Here is a 20,370-nt window from a genome sequence, read left to right on the forward strand (position 1 = left end):
TATCAATGTATAATGGCTTGCTTTGTCTCATAGTAATTTTTGACTTAACATCTATTTTTTCTGATGCTAATATAGCTACTCCAGGTCTCTTTGGGTTTCTATTTACATGGAGTATCTTTTTCATCCTTTCACTTTCAATCTATTTGTATCTTTAGATGTAAAGTGAATCTCTTGTAGACGGCATATAGTTGGATCATGTTTTTTTAGTCCATTTTGCCAGTATCTCCCTTTTGATTTGAGAATTTACTCCATTTATGTTTAAACTAATTACTGATAAGGAAGAATTTCTGCCATTTTACTATTTGTTTCTTATATATCTTGCATCTTTTTTTGTTTCTCAGTTCGTCCATTACTGCCTTCTTTTTTGTTTAACTGATTTTTTGTAGTGTGTGATTTTGATCCCCTCCTCATTTCCTTTTCTGTATATTTTGAAGTTATTTTGTTAGTAGTGACACTGGAGATTATAATTTATGTCTTAAATTTATTACAAACTTGTTTGAATTAATTTTGTGTTTAACTGATTTTTTTTAATGTGTGATTTTGATTCCCTCCTTATTTCCTTTTCTGTATATTTTAAAGTTATTTTGTTAGTAGTGACACTGGAGATTATAATTTATATCTTAAATTTATTACAGACTTGTTTGAATTAATACCAGCCTAGCTTCAATGGTATACAAAAACTCTGCTCCTATACAACTCCATCCCTTCTCTTTATTTTTTTTTTTTAAGATTTGGAGTTTTCCATACTCTAGTCCTTTTTATTTATTTATTTAGGGCTGTGTTGGGTCTTCGTTTCTGTGCAAGGGCTTTCTCTAGTTGCGGCAAGTGGGGGCCACTCTTCATCGCGGTGCGCGGGCCTCTCACTATCACGGCCTCTCTTGTTGCAGAGCACAGGCTCCAGATGCGCAGGCTCAGTAGTTGTGGCTCACGGGCCTAGTTGCTCCACGGCATGTGGGATCTTCCCAGACCAGGGCTCGAACCCGTGTCCCCTGCATTGGCAGGCAGATTCTCAACCACTGCGCCACCAGGGAAGCCCCTCTTTATGTTTTTATTGGCACAAATTACATGTTTAAACATTGTGTGTTCATTAACATATATGTATGATATTTCTTTTTTCTTTTTTAAATGTTTTTCCTTTTTTACAATTGTATTAATATATAATTGATATATACCATTTTATAAGTCTAAAGTGTACAGAATAATGATTTGACTTACATACATCATGAAATGATTACCACAATAGGTTTGTATAATATTGTTTTATGCAGTATTTCGTACAGGTTTAAAAAATGTTGATGTCTTTACACTTGCCCATCATGTCCTTGAAATGAGAGGTCAGATCAAGCCTCCTTCACCTCAGCAACTTGATCTTTGTGGTACATGTGCTGAGTCCTTGGGGTAGAACTGGAGGGAGAGTTCCTTCCTGGGCACCCAGGGGCCCAGGACCTCGTCTAGAGCACTTAGCTCTCTTCTGGAGGCTTGCCTCACCTGACAGGTGGTTCCTTCCAGGATAAAACGCCCAGTGGTGTGCAGATGGCCAGGCCCGAGAAGGCTGTGCTAGCCCGACCTTGGAGAGAAGGTAGGTGTAGCTCCCCTGTGCAGGTCGAGCCTTTCTGAGGTTTGGGGCCACGAGGGCGTGGAAAACCCACAGCTGAGGGACTCCCCTTGCATGCTGCCCACAGCAATCCCAAGCCACCCCTCTCCTCAGCCAGTGTGGCGCCGTGGCTGGGATGGTGGCGGGCAGGTGGGGACACTGCAGGACTCTGTCCCGTCCACAGGGGTTCAGGCAGCCGCCGCCAGGCCCATCCTCTTGCCCAACCTGAAGGGCAGCTGCCTCGACCACCCCCTGCACCAGGGGCTCCTGCACCCCTTGCGGCACCTTTGCAGCCCCTCCTCTGCTCCAGCTCCCAAGTCGAAGAAGCCCAAGATGCAGGCCGCCGGAGACATGTTCCCCAGCGACTGGAGCCCGCCGCCCGTGGAGTTCCTGAAGCGGAGGGCCGTGCCGGCTGACAGCGGGGCCCCAGCCCAGAGGCTGGCAGGCACGGCAGGGCGTCGGGGCCTGAGGAGACTGGCCCACCAGCTGCCCGAGGAGTCAAAGCAGGAGCCCCAGGACCCAGACCCCGTGCGGGGTCTGGCCTCACTGGAGGAGCCGTTCTGGAGCACGGCAGGCACCAGCCCAAAGGCTGCGGCGCCATGGGTGGACGCTGGCACCTCGGTAAGCCAGGAACTGCCCCTTGGCCTCCTCTCCTTGCCGCCCCTCTTCAGCTACCTCTCCTTAGTCACCCCCAAGCCACCCCTTTTTGGCCACTCCTCCTCAGCCACACCCCAACTGCCCTCCTTCGGCCACTTCGCCTTGACTGTCCCTCCTTGGCCACACACACCCCACCACCTCTCCCCAGCCCCTGGGCCCTCGTGGCTGGGAGCTTGGGCCCCCAAGGCTGGGCTGCATCTCTCCCTTTATTTCTGCTCCTAACTCCTGCTAATAAAAATGCTTGGGGCGGTGCCGTATTTGATGCCGCCCCTGTGTGGGCCCTTCAAGGCTTTTGCAGCTGTGGTTGGGATTATGGGTCTGGGCGAGGTCAGGCACAAAGCCTCAGGCTAACTGTGGTCCAGCGACCTGGGATCCCTAAATGGAAACTTCAGTGATGAACTTTAAGCCGGGAATAAACTGGTTGCTGGGAAGACTGTGGGGACATTTGAGCCCATAGACCCGGGAAATTTATTCTAAGAATAGGATTTATTTATTTGTAATAGCTCAAGATTGCCAATAACCAAAATGCCAATCACTAGGGAACTAATAAATTATGTTCTAATCATAAATCAGAATACCATGGAAGTGGTTTTTAAAAAAAAAAAAAACAACTATCTCTTTAGTATTGGTATGGAATGACCCTGAAGACATATTGTTAACTGGAAATCAGCCAAGTGCAGAATAGGGGGTGTAGCGTGCTACCACCTGTGCTGAAGGAGAGAGTCTATGATGTATTACTGTTTGCTTCTCTGTGCGTACAGTATCTCAGAAAGCACAGCCAGTAAACACCTGTGGTCACCTGTGGGGGGGGACCTGGGCGGCTGGGGATGGAGGTGAGCGAGTGAATGTATTGCCTATTCAGAAAAGTAAACAAAATGAGTAAAGGGCTTAACGTAGCTTCAGTTTTATTCTTTTTCCCTCCGTCTTTGTCTTTCTCTTTCTTGCCCATTCCCGTGTGGCTTCTCCAGCTCGCCTCTGGGGGCTCCGAGTGCTACGTCAACAGCTTGGATTACTTACTGCAGGAGAAGAGGTGAGTGGGGAGGGTCCATCATGGGGCTCTTCATTTCTGTGGGGTTGGCAGTAATTTCATGGGTTTGTCCTCAGAGACTCAGAGCAAATTCCTCTCAGGATAAAGCAGCCTACCCCCGCCATCAGCATGCCTCCTGAGTGCCCTGTGTGCCCTGGTGAATAAGGAGTGTGCAGAACAGTGGCGGGTCAAAGGGCAGCATCTCTGAGGCAGAGAGCCCCGGACCCTCACCACGCACAGAGCCCTCGTTCCGGTTCTCTCTCCACCTCGGCGCTATTCTGCCCAGTTCATGCCAGTTTAGGGCTTGCTCAGCTCCCACTGAGCGAAGCGGAAGAAGCACACTGCTTTGATACTGAGGCGCACAGCCTGACGATCGACTCGACGGTGACGGAGGTGGAGTGGGAGGGGTGGGGGGTAAGGTGCCAGCTTTTCCTGCGCCCTGCCCCACGCTGCCACCTGAGCACACTTTGCTCGTTATTCCGTAGCGCTTGGTCTAGTTCACCTGCCCTCCCCCCGGGATTACGGTGAGCATGTCTCACGTGGAAGTTGGTTTCTAAAGGCAAAAGTCACATCCCATCAGAACTGGAAATCCGTTAGGGAGGCGGAGGTGGGGATGGAAACCAACCCCGGTGCTCTTTCTTTACTGGAAAGCAGGTGCCATGGTTGGCTTGCACTGAGGGCCCATTTAGCGGTGAAGCCACCATTCTAGTGGTGAAGACACTAGAATCCTGCTCCTCCATTGCCCGCGAGGACTGGGGCGGCTGGGGTGCGGTGGACTTCACCGCTGGGCTTGCGCTTTGACGCACGGGAGCACGTTGCCCACAGGCTTATTCTTCTGTGTTCTCATCCCTTCTCTGGTGGTGTTTCTGCTCAGTGTGTGCACACTCTTTGCGGAAGTTAAGAGGCGGGACTGTTGTCTGATGCTTGGGATCTTGTCGGAATGACATCTCACTGGTCTCTGTTTTTCCCAATTCCCAGCCCATGTTCTTGCCCGCAGGAGGGGGTTAAACACACGTGTGGGATGAATGATTGTTTTCTCTCCTGAGAGAAAACACCCCACCCCAGAGTCATCTCCCTCCTCTGGGCTCTTAATAGCCCATGACTTTTGTTGTTTAACTCCTTTACCTGAGTATATTTTTTCCTAACCAGAGGGTAAGTTAGGGAAGGGGCCGTGTCTATATGTTTGTACGGTATCCAGCTGTAAATATATTAGATACTCAGAAGTGTCAGCAGGAAAGTGAACACGCGTGGGGAACTACCCACTCCTCAATGCCTGGCATGGGAAGGTTCCTGCTCTGCGCTGCGCCCTGTGCCAGGCACCGGATATACAGATATGATGGTGAGCCCCACTCACCTGGAATTGAACGCAATGATTCTAGTATTTCCCGTGCTGTAAAGCTGCTATGGAGGGGCCTGGAATAATGACATCTAACTTAGCCTGGGAGTTAGGACAGGCTCCCCAGGGGGGGTCCTTGTCCTTGGACCTTGGAGGATAAGAGTTGGGAGGGCAGCAGGAGTGAGCTCACATGTAAAGGCAGGAAGGACAGACCGTGCCTCTCCTGGCTGGCTAGGACTGGTATTCTCGGTGCCAGAGTGTGGGGAGTGGACCGAGCAGAAGATGCAGCCGAGATGTGAACGGGAGCCTCATGAACACAGGGTCGAATCGTGGGCGAATTTTAAGCAGGTCCTGATGTGTTTTGCCACGTGTTTAAGAGAGAGCGCTCAGGCTGCGTTACGGAGAATGGATGGGAAGCGTGAGGGGGGAATAGGGTGAGTGGTGATGAGACGGGGCCTCGGGGAGCTCCCGTGGGACCTGCTGCCCTGGGTGGCTGGGGCCTGTGTAGGGAAGAGGAATTGAGAATTGGGTGCGCGATGTCGGGAGGACCGGCCACATTTGGCTGGAAATCTTCCATCTAGTGGCTGGCTCAAAGGATCTGAACCCAAGACAGGCTGGGCTGGAGGCGAAGCGTTTGAGAACCGAGGACCAGTGGGCAAAGCCAGGGTGAGCACCCGGAGGGCAGGGTGAGGGCCGGGGGGCTCCCGGGGCTCCCTCAACAGCCGGAGGGAACAAGGACGCAGAAGGCCAAGCGGGGACTGGTGCCCCCTTGGGGTTTGCGTGTGGTCAGGGCAGGAGGTGAGGGAGCCGGGCTCCGGCAAGATGATGGTCGGCACGCAGGGCCTCTGGTGGGGCCGATTGAAAAGGGAAGTGAGGCGCTCAGGCCTGGAGGGAGAAAACGGACTCAGGGGCAGGGCAGGTGCCGTAGGGAAGGAGCAGGCCCTGGGGGGCTGCCACTTGGGGCCGGAGAGGCAGGCCCGGGGGAGCCATGGCCACAGGGGCTGCTCCTGGTCAGTGTGGCTGGACCCGGGAGGAGCAGAAGGGCTAGGCCCTGTCCCTGGTGTGTTAAAAAGCGAGCAAATGCCAGAACAAAGTACACAAATAAAGGTGCGTTTGAAGTTGTGTAGCGTAAATTGTCTTCTTTCAGGCAGCACAGCTGATGCAGTGCAGTCCCTCCCCCGCCCCAGGAATCTAAGTTTGAGAGCTTTGTGCAGGGAGACAGGGCCCCGGGCTCCCTGGTCCCCATGCCGAGGCCTTGCTGTGCCCAGGGAGGCCCCTGCAGCCCAGTGACGGGGCCGGATGAGCAGGCACTGCACTGACCCTGTTGTCTCCTCTCACCTTCTGGCAGGGAACAGGCCCTGGAGCAGGAGCGAGAGAAGCTGCTTCTTCAGGGCTGTCTTGACCTCAATTCCTTGGATCCTGATGAAGAAGTGCCGCTCACACCAGAGCACAGGTGCGGGGAGTGGGCACAGGTGGGAGGGGAGGTGTGTGCCCACTCAGGGCCAAGTCCCCGCACCCGCCTCTCCAGGCAGAGGGTTTAAGTGCTCACCTGCCCTTGGTTTTGGACGGTTTCAACCGCGATTCGTGTGCTGTTGATGAGTTCTCAAGCTGCATCCTTCTCTTAATCCCACATCTGTTCATTGATTTGAGAAGGATTTATTCACCTACTGTGTGTCAGGGTCTAGTGTGGGCCTTTGAAGACAGAGAGGTATAAAATACGGCCTGCTCTTCCCCAGTTGTCTGCCCAAACGTGTGGAACCAGGTCTCAAACTACAGTCTGAATGAACACTGACTTTAAATGGGGAAAATACAGCCACGGGGCATTTTCTGTCTTCCCCTGTGTGGGGAGGGAAGGCGGCTTCTGTCAGAGCTGTCGTCTGGGCCGGAGTCTGCTGGCCCATTGGCTGGAGGGAGGGCTGGAGTCATCTGTACCATGGAGTCTCGGAGATACCTGAGGACCACAGTTGAATTCATCTTCAGGGTACCCTGTTATCCATCCATCCATTTATCCATCCGTCTGTCCATCCGTCTGTCCACCCATCCGTTAAACATCTGTTATGTGCCAACTTTGTGCTGGGCTCTGTGCAGACTCTGGGGATACAGCAGGAAGAGAACCAGACAGAGGTCTCTGCCCCCGTGTTGCTCGCCGTCAGGGTGGGGAGACCACCAGTGCACACGGTGAATGAAGGAAGCTGTGTGACAAGTGCTCGTGAGAAAGGAGAGAGTGGGGAGGGGGTGTCAGCAGTGCTGGGAGGGCTGGAAGATTCGGAGGAGGGGTCAGGGAAGGCCTCTGTAAGTGGCTGACTTTTCAGCAGAGCCCTGAAGATGGTGAGAGGCGGCCCTGGGAGGGCCTCGCGGCGGCGGCAGCAGTGAGGGGAGAGGAGGTTAGGGAGGCTGCAGGAAGCTGGCTGCCACTCATCTGAACAGGGTGGAGGGTAGACTGGGGGGCGCGGGGCGCGGTGGGGGCGGAGGGCGCTGTGGTAGTAATCCGGGAGAAGTCAGGGCCAGGTGGTGAGGAGGAGGCAAACTCTGGGTACGTTTTCAGGGTAGAACCGACAGGGTTTGCTGACGAGCTGGATGGAGGCTCTGGGAGAAAGAGAGGAATCAGAGGGACCCCCGGGGTTTTTGGCCTGAGCAGCCGGGAGGTCGGAGTTGTCTTCATTTAATGGAGGAGGGCTGAGTGACGTACGCTGGGGGGTGGCAGGCGCGGGAACAAGAGTTCACTTGGGGGACCCCCGGGGTGAGACCAAGACAAGGACCCCCTTGTCTAGAGAGGCCAGCTTGGGAATCACCATGTATAGGTGACATTTAGAGCTGCAAAACCAGATGAGATCAGCCGGGAGCCGGCATAGAGAGAAGAGCAGGGGCCAGAGGGCACAGCGTAGAGGTCACGGTGACCTTGACAGGAGCAGCCCTGGGGGGCGACTGGGGGCGAGCCTGCCTGGAATAGGTTCAGAGGAGAACGAGAGGAGATGGCAAAAGAGAAGACTGGGCAGCAGCCGAGGGGGAAAGTGGAGCCAGGACAGATCTGTCTGTCCGTCTGTCTGCCTTCCTTTCCTTTCTCCCCTCCCTCCCTCAGGCCCCACGTGCCCCCATGTGACTGAGGGCGGGCTGGTCCACACGCCCTGGATTGCCTGCCTGTCCGGGCTTTGCCTTTCCTTTCCGTCCGGGGGACATTATTCAGGTCCCAGCCATGATGGTCTGGTTTGGGTGCGCATGCTGAGTCAGCATTCTGCGTCCAGTCACCGAGGGGCGTGAGCGATGACACACAGACACCTGGGGGCCCCCACTCTCAGGACCCCCGAATGGTTCCCACCGTCACTGATGCCCAGAGAGGATCCCAAGCAACACCTTGGCTGCCCGTGTGCTTTTTTTCTCAGGTCTTTCTGCTAATTGTCTTTGGACTTGATCGGGGATCAGCAGACTCTCTGTAAAGCCTGTGAATAGTAAATATTTCAGGCTTTGAGGACCACACAGCCTGTCGGTGGCTGCGTGGCTGTGCTGCGTGGCGGGAAAGCACCCGTCAACCATGTCAGCCATCCGTAACCACGAGCCTCCTCGTGTTGCACTGAGACCTCGTTTGCAGAAACAGGCGGGCGAGAGGAGGCCACAGCCTGTGTGCAGTTGCCGGCCCCTGGCCGGGATTAGGGGACGCCTGTCTCCTAACTGGTCCCCGTTTCCACACGCTGCCCAGGGGCAGGGAAAGGGTGCCTCGCGGTCTCACGATGGCTCCCAGCACAGCATGAGGACTGAATGGAATCAGCGGGTTTGGGCCAAAGGCCTTGGTGGCATCATGAGTGATGAAGCGGTTTTCTATGTCGGGGGCCGTGGATTCGCTTTCCAGGTTCCCCGCTCACTGGATGGATAGCCTTGGAAGTAAACATTTTGAGGCATCTCTGTAGCCAGAATAATCTTTCTAGCTCTTTGCCTTTCTCCTGAGTGCGTCCAGGATTCTGGAAGTCATGGCCTGGATGTTTTGAAAATTCCCCACAGAAAGGGAGTTATCTGGGCGTATGGTGTTCCAGGCTATGAAATTGCTGATAATTTTCTGGGCACGTGACATTTTCAAGTAGTACTTTGAGAAAGTCTTTTTTGACAGCAGCCACTGAGGTGGTTGTTTTGATGTGGGATCATTTTGACGGGACAGTTCAGTTCTCTGCTTCAAAGAAAATTACTCACTGATGTACAAAGCCAGCAGCCTCTTCCATCCCTGAATGGGGCCAGGGGTGGGATGGGGGGTGCCAAGCAGGGGTGTGGGTCTGGAACGGGTGAGGCCGAGGCTGAGGGCGACTACCATCTGGCGGGCAGGTCGCCCGTGACCAGGAGTCACGTGACCACCACAATTACGCATCATAGAAAGGCCCCCAGTCATCCTGAGCAGATCATCTGCTCCTGCTCCAAGGATTGCTTGCGTCTTGAATAGACAATGTCCTATATTCTCTGTTCCTTAAAGTTAAAAGACCTTATGTGTGTGCTGGGGCAGGGGAGGGGAGGATATTTATACCACAGCATCATGCTTTATCCTCAGTGCTGGGCTGCACAGGAAATCCTCAATTAGATGCGAGAAAGTCATCTCAGAGTTCTTAATAATGCACATACATTATATTTAACATCACAAAAGTCCCTTTGAACGATGGTGTGGGGGACAGGAGCTGAGACCTTTTTACAGATGAGCCTAGTTCTTACAGACTTCTAATAATTTGTACCTTTCTTAAAATTATAAAAACAACATAGGGAACCGTAGATAGCCAAAAACTCAAAGAGCAAAGAAGTTAACAGAACAGAAAATTGTTTCACCGTTTGTGTGGTAGTTTGCCAAGGCTACTTCCAAAGGCTGCGGGATCAGAATCTTCCCCAGTTTTCCGACGTCATTCCCATTCATTGTGCCATTTCATCCTTAGGATGACCCTCCTTACCTTGGGTCGCTTGGCCAGAGAGTGACAGGTTTCCTCTGGCCGGCTGGTGGGCCACCAGCTCTGCACCTCCACTTCCAGCGCCGGCCACTCGGTCCCAGATCCTCACGGGAGTCCCTGGCAGTGTCCCCTCCGAGTTCACTGCCTCAGGGCCTGGCTGAGAACCTGGGTATGGGCCTTCCGCTGGTGGGAGGAGGGGGTGCAGTGCCTGTGGCTCGTTTTATTTTGTTATTTTTATTGTTAAGTGTATGTTATGTTACTGCAAAATCAAGCCGAACACAGTTGCGGGAAATAAACAGGAAATGTCTCTTCTTCCTTCCCCTCCCCCATCCTGTTCCCTAGGGACGACCCCAGACCTTGGTTGGGCACATCAGATGTGTGTGGGTGTTGCGTGTGTCTAAGAACGTGCATGTGCATGTCTGTGTGTTGACCTGCACGTGCGTGCACACACACACACACACACGCACTTCCTATTCTGCAACTTGCTATTTTCACCCACTGCGTACTGTGCTCAGGGGATCATTCCATCCTGCGTGGTGCAGAGATCTGCCTCATTCTTAGGAATCCTCTTCACCGCCTCCCTTAGATGCGTGCGCATAGAGTCGGAATGTATCCCCTCTCTTTCTCCCTGTTTCTAACCTGTCCGTGGGGCCCAGCTCTGGTCCACTAAATGAGCCTCTCAGGGCAGCGTGGGCCTGGGTGTCTGCGTTTAGCAGGCTCCCTGGAGAGTCCTCCTGCTCACGGGAGCTTGAGGACACTGCTCAGAGGGAGAGTCCGAGCAGGGACCCTCCCCGACCTGCTGCGCCCGCCCAGCGCTTCTCTCCTCTGCCCCTCGAGGCACCGTGTGGCGGCTCTGAGGCTGGTCCCCTTGCTGGAGGGCATTGCCGTGATCCCGTCACACTTTTCCTGGCCGTGCAAGGGCAACCCACGCCTGACTCATCCTTCAGCGCCTGACACCCGCAGTCGTGGGCACTCAGTGAAAGTTTGAACAGAGCCCATGGGTGGGGCAGGATCTGGGACCAGGATTCTGGCTCCTGGACTAAGGCCCTGAGGGAGGGGTTGGGGTCTGACAGGGAGTGGGAGGGGGAAGGGCTCCTCAGTCAGCATCTCTCGGGCTCTCCCTCCGTCAGCAGGTGGCGCCGGGTCCCTGGTCTGGTCTCCACCAGGCGGGGGCTGCAGGGCGGGGGCAGCCATCTGGTCCTCCCTGGCCTCCCTCCAGGCTGCAGACCAGGTGTGCCTGCTGACGCCTGGCTCTCCTGCCCCTTGCTTTGCCAGGAAGCTGGTGGAGAGGTTCTCCGTGTCACTGCAGGTCATCCCAGCAGTACATCCAGGCGAGACTGTGTTTCTACCCCGGCATCACCCTCTGCCCTGCATCCTGGACTGTTCACACCTGAAGCCACGGAGCCGCCTGGAAGAGCTGTTCCTCAGGTAAACACCGGCGTGGCATTACCAGGCCCCTCCCTCAGGGAACCCCGTGGTAAGGACCACCCCAAATGAGGCAATCCAAAGCTGTGTTTTGCCAACTTGGATATGTCAGCTTTTAGGGAAACAGATGAAATAGCACGCGTCTACTTATAATATTTCATTTACTAATTTAGATGTACACACTTTAAAAAATCTTACATTACAGCAGATATTAGGCATCTGTTCTGTGATTGTGTTGCCTCTTCCTCCCCCATGCCCCAGTTTCATGGAACGGCTCTGGTCACACCCATCATACATGCCTTTGGGGTTATGTCTCCATCAACACTGGAGCCACTTTCCCGGCCATCCAGCAGTTCTCCAGAGCCTGTCATGGCCACTTCCTCCTCCTCCTTGGGTCTGTGTGTGATGCTGACCCTGAAAAGTTTGTCCCCAGCCCCAGGTACACTCTCTATAACGTTAGGACCGCCACCCTGGTCCTCCTCTCGTTAGAAGGTGTTCATGGTCATTATCACATAACCCCTGACTATGTTGATTTTTTAGGGGATTTTTGAAAACTTTACCACAATACCATGCAATGCTTGCAACTGTGAGTTCACATGTCTAAGAATAAGAGAGAAAGCGCGCAGGATACAGTGCAGCGGCCCTCCAGGAGGCTGGTGCCCTGCTGGGCCTTGGCGGCGAGGGGATGGAGGAGAGGCCACCAGCCCCCCCCCCAACCCCTGCCCCAGCCTGTAAGGCACGTGGAGGTTGGGGCCACATTAGCACTGGAATGCAGGAATCTTGTTCTGTTTTCCCGCTAGTCCATCTTATTTTATAATAGAAAGATAACAATGTTTTGATGTGTTTCCTTTAAAACTCTTTATCATGGGAAGTTTCAAACATACATAAAAGTAGAGTGTACCTCCATGTACCCATCACTCAACATCAGTTACCAACTCAAAGCCAATCTTGGTTCATCTCTACCCCTACCCACTAATGTTGTCCCCTCGGGATTATTTTTAAGCAAATCCCAGACACATACAATTTAATTCTGTAAGTACTTCAGTCTGTGTCTCTAAAAGACTCTATCTTTAGACAAAACTTCAATACATTATTACACCTAAAAAATATAGGAATTTCTTAATAGCATTAATATCAGTCAGCATTCAGATTTCCTCGATTGTCTTTTAAGTGTTTTTTAATATGTTGTTGAAATCAGGATCCAAACAAGGCCCAAATGTTGCAATTAGACAAAGAAATGTTAATGGTGAAACTATATCCCATGGCATTGATGCCCGAACATATTTAACCATTTTCCTCATTTTTCTCAACATACAGGTTGTTTCCAATTATTCCCCCCATTGTAAACAATGTGGTAGAGAGTATCCTTATACAGAAATATTTTGCCTGCAGTTCTGGAATAGATCCCTGGATGTGACGTGAAGTGATTGGGTCTGAGGGTATGAATATTGGTAGAAGTTCCCATTGCCAAATTGAAAATATTTCTAATAAAGAGATGATGAAAAGGGGGGGAATGGAATGAAGGGAAAGAAGAAAGATAGTGGAGCTGGAGGAAGGAGAGGGACAGAGCACGGCTCCACGGCAGTGGAAGAGATAAGAGGGGAAAGGCAGGCGGCTTCCTGAGCTGCTTCTCCTCGGGCTTTGTGCCAACAGCAGGTTTTCTGTCCCAGGCTGGACGGCCGGCAGGAAGTGTTTGACAGATGAGATGGCCCGTGGTGCGGTGGCCTGGGATCCGAGCGGCCATGCCAAATGGGGCCAGGTGGCCAGCCAGCTTCCCTGGAGCGGGGAATCTAGACCCTGCGCCCTCAGGTTTGCTCACGAAGCAGAGCAGAGATGGGGCTGCAGGGCCTGGCTCGCGGGGCTTCCTGGAGGAATGCCCGCGCCCTGCCCGCGGCCAGGTCAGGGGGCGCCTGCCATGCACTGGGGAAGGGCCACTTCCTGAAGGTCACCCTTTAGCCTGGGGAGGGGGGGTGGGTCATCCTTTATTTCCTGTTTGTGCCAAGGACTTCAAGCCCAGACACAAGAGTGAGGATTACTTGCTAGCCGTTCAATAATTATCCCGTTGTGCGCAGCCGGAAGCATGAAGATGGAGGAAGAAGAAAATGTTACTTGATCTCTCAAAGAACAGTATGGTTCAATTTCTCACCGGAGAAAATGTGAACACTTTGTGAGATTGCAGGTGACTTTTATTCTCCTCATTAGACTCCTCTGTATTTTCCACACTTTCTGTGATAAACATGTATCGTTTTTATCATTAGAGGTTTGGGGGGAGAAGTGAAGGAGATTTTTAAAAATCACTTCTTGAAGTAGATTCGCTTCTTCTTGCTGTTCGGTGAAGAGGGATATTGTCTTTCTTTCCACTGCACAAGGTGGGAAATCTTGGCACAGATTAAGCCAGCAGTTTGTCTCAGATTGCGGAGCGAGGGAGGGCGCAGGGCCTGGTCCTCCCGGCTCGGACCTACACAGGTTTACATGCAAGAAATCTCCTCCCAGAACCCACAGCTGTGGGACTGGAGGTGGCCCGGGCCATCCTCTCTCATTTGTCACCTGGCTGGACATGTGACCTCAGGTCGGTTCCTGGGACCAAAGTCACATGCTGTGACAGACACTGGTACCAGGGGCTGAACTTTTTCCTCCTCCTCTAATCCCCCCCCCAGCCCCGAGTGGAAAAGCTGTAGGACCCGCGCCCACAGGCAGCTCCAAGGCAGGAGCCAGTGCCATGGGGGCCGGCGGGGGGGCGTGGAGATTGCCCGCTGAAGTACCCTGGGCCCCGCCCCGGGCCCCCGCAGTGTGTGCGGGAGCGTCAGGACCCATGTCTGTCATCTGGGTGCACCGGCCGCTCTCCCCGTGAGGTGTTTGCAGTTTGTTCTCGGGGTACCTGATAAGCCAGCGGGGACCTCCCTCCGCGATGGCTTCAGTGGGCAGGGAAGGGGGTGGGTCGGGGCTTCACAGTGTGAATGATGCACGTGCACCGGACCTCCCCGAGGCCCAGGCCCCAGCTCCTGTTTTGCCAGGGGGAAGCCCGGGTGAAATAAGTCCAGCAGTTACAGAGTGTGGGCGGGGCTGAGCTGCCCAGCTGGCTGCGCCTGCCCCCAAAATCCAGAGCCAGCAGAAGTGGCCAGCCGGGTTGTTGCTGGGATCCCTGGGCTGCTAACCAGCGTGGCGCTCACTGATGTTTAAACAAAGGAAGGAAAACGAAGAGGAGCAGGGATGAGCGCTTGGACCGCTATCTGTTGCTGTTCTTTTCCTCGGCATTTCACTTAAGCTAACATTTGGGTAGCCTGGCAAAGGCGCGGAAGCTGATACTGTATAAATAACGGCACTCGCTCTTTAGCCCTCTGCCATCACTTGGGATTCCCGAGGCATTTAGAGACTTCGCCCTCTGGGACGGCTGCCCATAAAATAGACGAGAGATGGGGGCTGGAGGGGTCCTGACGTGGGCCTTATCAGGAACCCACAGTCCAAGCAGAAGGTCGGAGCTCCGCCAGGAGCCCAACCTGCTGACCCAGGCTAGGACCTTTGTGTGATTCCCCTTTTGGGCTGATCACCCCCGCCCCCCGCGACCTTCCTTCCTTCTGTTCCTGTGGCCCCGTGTCCTTGCCGCGGTGGCTGGGGATTAGCGCATTCTGACTGTGGCCGCTCCTTGTCCGGGTGGGGACCTCCCCCCGCCGGGATCCTCAGGGTTGGCAGCTGGGGCTTCGCGCTCAGCTGGGCCTGCCTGGCATCTGCTGCCCAACAGGAGGCTCTGCTCCTCCCCTTCTTGCTCCACGACATGCTGACATTCTCAGGATAACTTCTGACCTTGGCCTTGGCTTTGCCACAAGCACAGGCACTCACCTGGACCCGGTGTCAGCATTCTTGGCTTGTGGACACGCCGTGGATTTGTGTAAATCTGACAACAGTTGATTCTGTAACCCGCGGTGTCTGAGTTTGCAGCGCACACACCTGCCACCCGCTTCCCTTCTCCTCCAGGCCTCCCCACGTGCTGCTGTGCAGACTCTCCTCCTGCCTCAGATCAGGGCGGTGTCTGCACGCCAGGCCCATCTCCACCCTTCCACCAAGCGGGAGGTTCCTTCTGCCGCCGGCCTGTCCTTCCACCGAGCGGTGACGGGACTCGTGGTGCAGCCGAGGCAAGGCAGCACTGCCCTCACGCCGAGCTCCCTCGGAGGAGATTGCTCGCATCTCATCTAGCTGTCGGCACAGAATTCCTTGAAAGCCATTCGCTTCGAGGCACAGCCGGACCGTGCCCTTTCGGCGTATCTCCAGCTCCTGGTCTTACAGACTAAGCCTAGCTCAGCAGCAGTGAACTCCGAGGCAGACTGATCATTTCTCTGGCAGAAACTGCACTGCAGAGTGGTGTAGCAGAAGGGAGACATTGTCACCCAAGGGGTATCTCTCCCTCTGAGCAGCAGTCGGAAATGTGTTTATCTGAGCCTACAGGGGCTTGTACAATCAATTCCCCTACTGAGAAGCTGGCGGGTGCCCCCCAAGCAGAATGCCAGAGCCAGAGTCTCCTAGAGTCCCCGGAGCGCCAGCCCCCTTACCACATGGCCCCTGGCCAGGTCCTGCCAATTTGTGAGGCCCTCCAGACACGGTGTGCTTGGGTATTGTCCGTGTTCGGGGTGCTGTGCTTGAACCACGCGTGCATCGGGGGGGTCAGTCCATGAAAGTATCCGTGTGACTGAGCACGTGGAGCAGAGTGGTGTGTGCCAGCAGCCCTGGGGTGCACACGTGTTTGTATGTACAAATAAAGGACTGCTTTAGAACGGCCAGCTTCACAAGCACAGGAACAAAGCTGCTTTCTCCTCTGAACCTAAATGATTTGAAAAAAAAAAAAAAAACACATATACAATTTGTAAATTGCCTGGATATACTCAAGCAGACAGCAGCTTGGCTCCGAGGAGAATCTTTGTTTTGGAGCATTCTGTTCCTGGCAGATTAAGGAGGAGGTTGGGCCGACCGAGGAAATTTCTCTCTAGAGTCATGACTTTAAATGCTGTCTGAAATGTTCTTTGCCTGGATTTGGCCATTAAAAAAGAAGAACAAACATGAAGTTACTTCTTCATTTTCTGGAATCCTTATTAATTGCCTTTAGGACGTTATCTAGAAAGAGAGCAAAGAGGCATTCACCAAACACGGACCGAGTAGGAGAATCCTACCCCACACCCAGCCTCCACGGGATGCCCAGGACTACAAGAGGGTGATGAAGTCTAGCCAGCCCCTCTGAAATGAAGCACCGTCCACCAGAGGCCCTAAAGCCACACAAGATATATCAACTCCTCGTTGTACAGGGACCTGGGATCCTGTGGGTCCAGATGATCTGTTGGGGCAACAGTGTACTCAAAGCAGGGCTCCTCTCCACGCCAGCAGCTCCTGGCGGGAGGGAAAGGCCCACCGGATCCAGTCGGGAATGGAATCACAGGTTAGGGCCCCAGGAGCATGGAGAGTCTGAGCGCCCTGCCCCCTTGACCCTGGGAACCGTCGCTGATCACGTGATTTCCAAAGACTCCCACGTGGCACCCTTGGTTGTTATTTCCTTCCCAAAACTTCCCTGTCTTGGGCCCCTTTCTGTTACTTTCCCATCTTCTCAGGTGTCCCCTTTGTTTCGGAAAAACACAAGACAGGGCAGACACACTCTGTGTAACCAGACCCCGGATGCTGGCTCCACGTGGGCCCCACGGGTAATTCTGTCTGCCCGCTGCAGCCTGGAGCCCTTGGCTAAGAGGTGCTGCTCCCAGGCCCTCTCCTCACTGCAACACAAGTCCTTTTCACAACCCTGGTAAATACCTCAGTTTCTTCCCACCCCCGTCAAACGGGAAGGACAAACTGTATTCCTCAGTCATGTGTTTAAAACACTGTGAAGGGAGTTCCCTGGCAGTCCAGTGGTTGGGACTTAGTACTTTCACTTCCGTGGCCCGGGTTCGATCCCTGGTTGGGGAACTAAGATCCCGTGTGCCGCACGGCGTGGCCAAAGAAAAACCAAAACCAACCAAAGAAAAAAAAACCCCGCTGTGACATGTGTTTGTGGACAGCAGGTGATTCTCATGGTGCCATGGGTGGTTTTACCTTCCAGCGGATGCTTGCACCAAGGCTCCACCAGCAGTTTTGTCCAGAGCAGTGACTGACGCGCTTCTAGCATCCCAGTGAAGCGGAAATCTGAACCATGCCCCCCAACCCAGCCTCGCGGAGACAGGCGTGTTGAGAAGGCTACCTCCCTGACCTCGCCCCTCTGTCCCTTCGCTCCCACAGCTCCCCGCTGGCCCAGCAGCTCTCCTTCCTGCGCAGCGGCCTCCTGAGCAGCCTCTACCTGACCTCGGGCCACCACCCCGTGCCACTGCTCCGGTGGCTGTTCCAGGTGAGGACCGCGGCCTGCCGCCAGGTGGCGGGAGCATGCCGGCACAACAGCCTGGGCAGGGCTGCTGGCAGGAGGGGCTGGGCACCCACCCTCTTCTGGCCTTGGGTGCTGCTGGGTTTGTCCCAGCTGAGGCTGGAGGAGGGAGGGAGGCTTGTGATGACGGAGTCAGGGAGGTGCAGGGACCGGCCTGTGGTCTCATTCCGGTCCCCCCAGAGCATGTGCCTCACAGGGTGTTGCTTTGCCCCCAGAGGCCCTCTGTGTGATTCGGCCGGGCCACTCAGCAGGTGCTCGCAGTGTGTCCAGGCTCATCTCCAAGTCACAGGTCCTGGCCCTTGTCCCATGGGCAGCGGGAGCACAGCCCTGCAGCAGCCTTGCAGGCGTGAGGGCCCTGGTGAATTTTGAGCTGGGGTGCTCGGGTGTTTGCCTCCCGCTGTGGAGTTGTAGGTCGGCTGGAAAAGCCTAGAACAGCTGCTCTGTCTTCCCCTCCCTTCCCTTCTGGTTGCTGCCAGGGGGACATGCATTCTGCCCGGGGCTCAGAACCTTTGCACTGACAAAGACAGTGAGAAGCCAGCAGGGAAAGCCCGGGAACCAGCTGCTGGGATCTGAATGCAGGGCACGGGGATGCAGGCTTGGCCCCCACCCAGGACCTTCCCTTCCCCGGGGACCGGCAGGTCCCAAGTTCCAGCTGGTCCCATTCCTGCCAGTTGGAGCCTGGGCCCCAGCCGTAAATTAGAGCCACCATGCGGGGTGGATTGTTCTCGGAACTCCTCGGCCTCGGCAGACTGGCTGCCTTCCAGAAAGAGCCCTCTGGCTCTCTCTTCTTCCCTCTGGGGTCCTTCCCATCCGCCCTTCGCTGCCCCTCCCCCAGGCCCAGGCCACACAGGGAACAGAGCGGCCATTATTCTCTGTCCACAGTCAGTGCAGCTTCTTTCTCCTTGCACAGCGCTCGACAGACGCAAAGTCGGGCGTCGGAGGCACAAAGAGCCGGTCTGAGATGTCGCCCACAGAGGGTCCTTGTGTGACCCTGACACGGCGTGGAGTGGAGGCGTGAGCGAGCCCCGCCCTGTCTCTTCCCCCACCTCTGTCACCTGGCGGGGGGGTCGCCTAGAGCAGAGGACCCCTGCTCCTCCACATACTACTGTGTGACTTGGGGAGTTATTTAACATCAGCTCCGTGCCTCAGTTTCTACTCTGTAAACTGGGGCCGGTAGTCCCACGTGAAGGCTGAGTGAGGAAATCCTGTGACCTGCCTTGTCCTTAGAGTCCCCCGAGGTTCTGCCCAGGGTCTGGGCATCATCTGGAAGAAATGAAGTTAGCACAGAGGTCAGGTTCTCCATCTTCAGCAAGGAGAAACAAAGCTCCTCCTCTCCCTGCCCACGGCTGAAGTCAGATCAGTGAAAGGGGTGCACTTGGCCTTGGGGGCCTCTTCTGGGGGAGACCCTGCCCAACATCTTTGTCTCCGGAGGGGAAGGAGGAGCAGGGCAGCTGCTGTCTGCCACTCACATGATCACACTACAGGCTTTAGGATGGGTTCTGATGTTTCACTTCCGAGGTTTTGGTTTTCTTGTCACTTGGAACATTTTCCCACAGCAACAGTAGCATTGGTTCCTTTGCAGACCTTGGTTCAGGACAGGCTACATGCTGAGCTCTAGGCACAGAAAGGTTCTGGAAATAGTGTCCCAGCTAGATGCGTAGAACGTGGCCGTGGGGCTCCACGTACTTCAGAACCACACGCTGTTAGTGAGAGGCACAAATCCATGGGGGCTGCCTGAAGCTGCTGGGGTGGGTGGCGCTCTGATGAAGGTGCAGGAGTGGTTCGTGGGATCCAAGGGCAGGGATACAGCTGGGCCTCAGGACGAGCTGGAACCAAGTTGGACAAGGGTCGGGATGCTAGGACAGGCTTTCGGCTTCTCTCTGTACCCCAGGCTCCATGGTTAAGTAAATTCCCAGGAAAGAGAGTCTGATTGGCCTAAGAGGGGTTCAGTGACCACCCCCAATCAAAGGCAGCTAGGGGAGCAGGCTCACAGGGCTGCTGGGGTCCCACATGCATACCCGGGTCCCACATGCATACCCAGGTCCCACATGCATACCCGGGGTTGATTCTGAGAGCTAGTGGGTGGGGGAGTTGGGCAGACCGCTCCAACCCTGCTCCTTCAACTGTCTCTTTGGAAAGGCCATCCTGTGTCCCCATGGGGACTAGTTCCTGCTGCCCGCCTCCCTCCCTGAAGCCAGGGGCTTCAGTGGGGTGAACAGTGGGCGCTGGGTGAGTAGGCTTCAGCCTTAGTGCTCATGAATTATGTGAGCTCGTCACTGGAGCCCTAGTGTATGCTTCCCAGGTGAGCCTTGCTGGGGAGGGTGGACAAAAGCAGGAAGCTTATGCTGTCAGTGAATTTATATTCTTGTTGGGGAACGGTCACGTGCTCAACTATGAAAAAGTTAGGAAAGGAAGAGGGAGGCAGGGTTCTGGTGTCTTAGGTCAGATCCTTGGGAAGCAGGAAGCCACCCCTGTGAGGGAGGGAGGGCAGCAGGGCCGGGGCAGAAGGAGAAGCTGAGTAGCAAAGCAAATGCAAGACAGGCCACGGCCAGTCCTGGGGGACTCTGGAACTGGGATTACCCTTTAGAGTTGTCCCATTTGAGGCAAGGGGTCCTGGCCTTTGGACCCCAGCATCGGCTAGTTATCAGACGAAGGCTGCACTTGGAGAGGGGTGTGTGACCTTGGGTGAGGGACTCCCTCTGTCCGAGGTCAATGCCCAGAGCAGCACTCGGCTCAGGGCCCTCGGCCAGCAGCAGTGCCCAGCCCGTGGGGGTGGGAGCCTCAGTCCTGAAGGGGCAGTGCCCGGAGCGCCCACTGCAGTGGGCTTTTCTCAGCACTCTCCGGAGGGAGGATGGTGTGCTGCACGGCGTGGCCTGGCCTCGCCTGTGTGTCCCCAGACTGGATGGCGCTGGTGGGGAGGGTGCACGTCTCCATGTCACACTCTGTTCACATTCCAAATCCCCAGCTGTGACCACAGACTCAATCAAGGAGTGTTCGAATAAGAATCCCAGTGAGTTTGAGTCAGGTGGG

General features: G+C 54.7%; 1 protein-coding gene across 1 annotated transcript in view; it reads left to right on the plus strand.

Annotated features, from left to right (window-relative positions):
• Positions 1–774: 774 nt before the first annotated feature.
• The window catches only part of FAM178B (family with sequence similarity 178 member B), a 101,262-nt gene continuing 81,666 nt past the window's right edge, over positions 775–20,370 (plus strand). The window contains exons 1-2 of the mRNA XM_082427386.1: positions 775–2,215; positions 3,220–3,281. Of these exons, the coding sequence (XP_082283512.1) occupies positions 1,670–2,215; positions 3,220–3,281 (608 nt within the window). The 5' untranslated portion in view covers positions 775–1,669. The remainder of the gene's footprint in view (positions 2,216–3,219; positions 3,282–20,370) is intronic.

This window comes from Balaenoptera physalus (genome assembly GCF_965194825.1).
Source record: "Balaenoptera physalus genome assembly, chromosome: 15".
In the NCBI taxonomy this organism is placed as follows: Eukaryota; Metazoa; Chordata; class Mammalia; order Artiodactyla; family Balaenopteridae; genus Balaenoptera; species Balaenoptera physalus.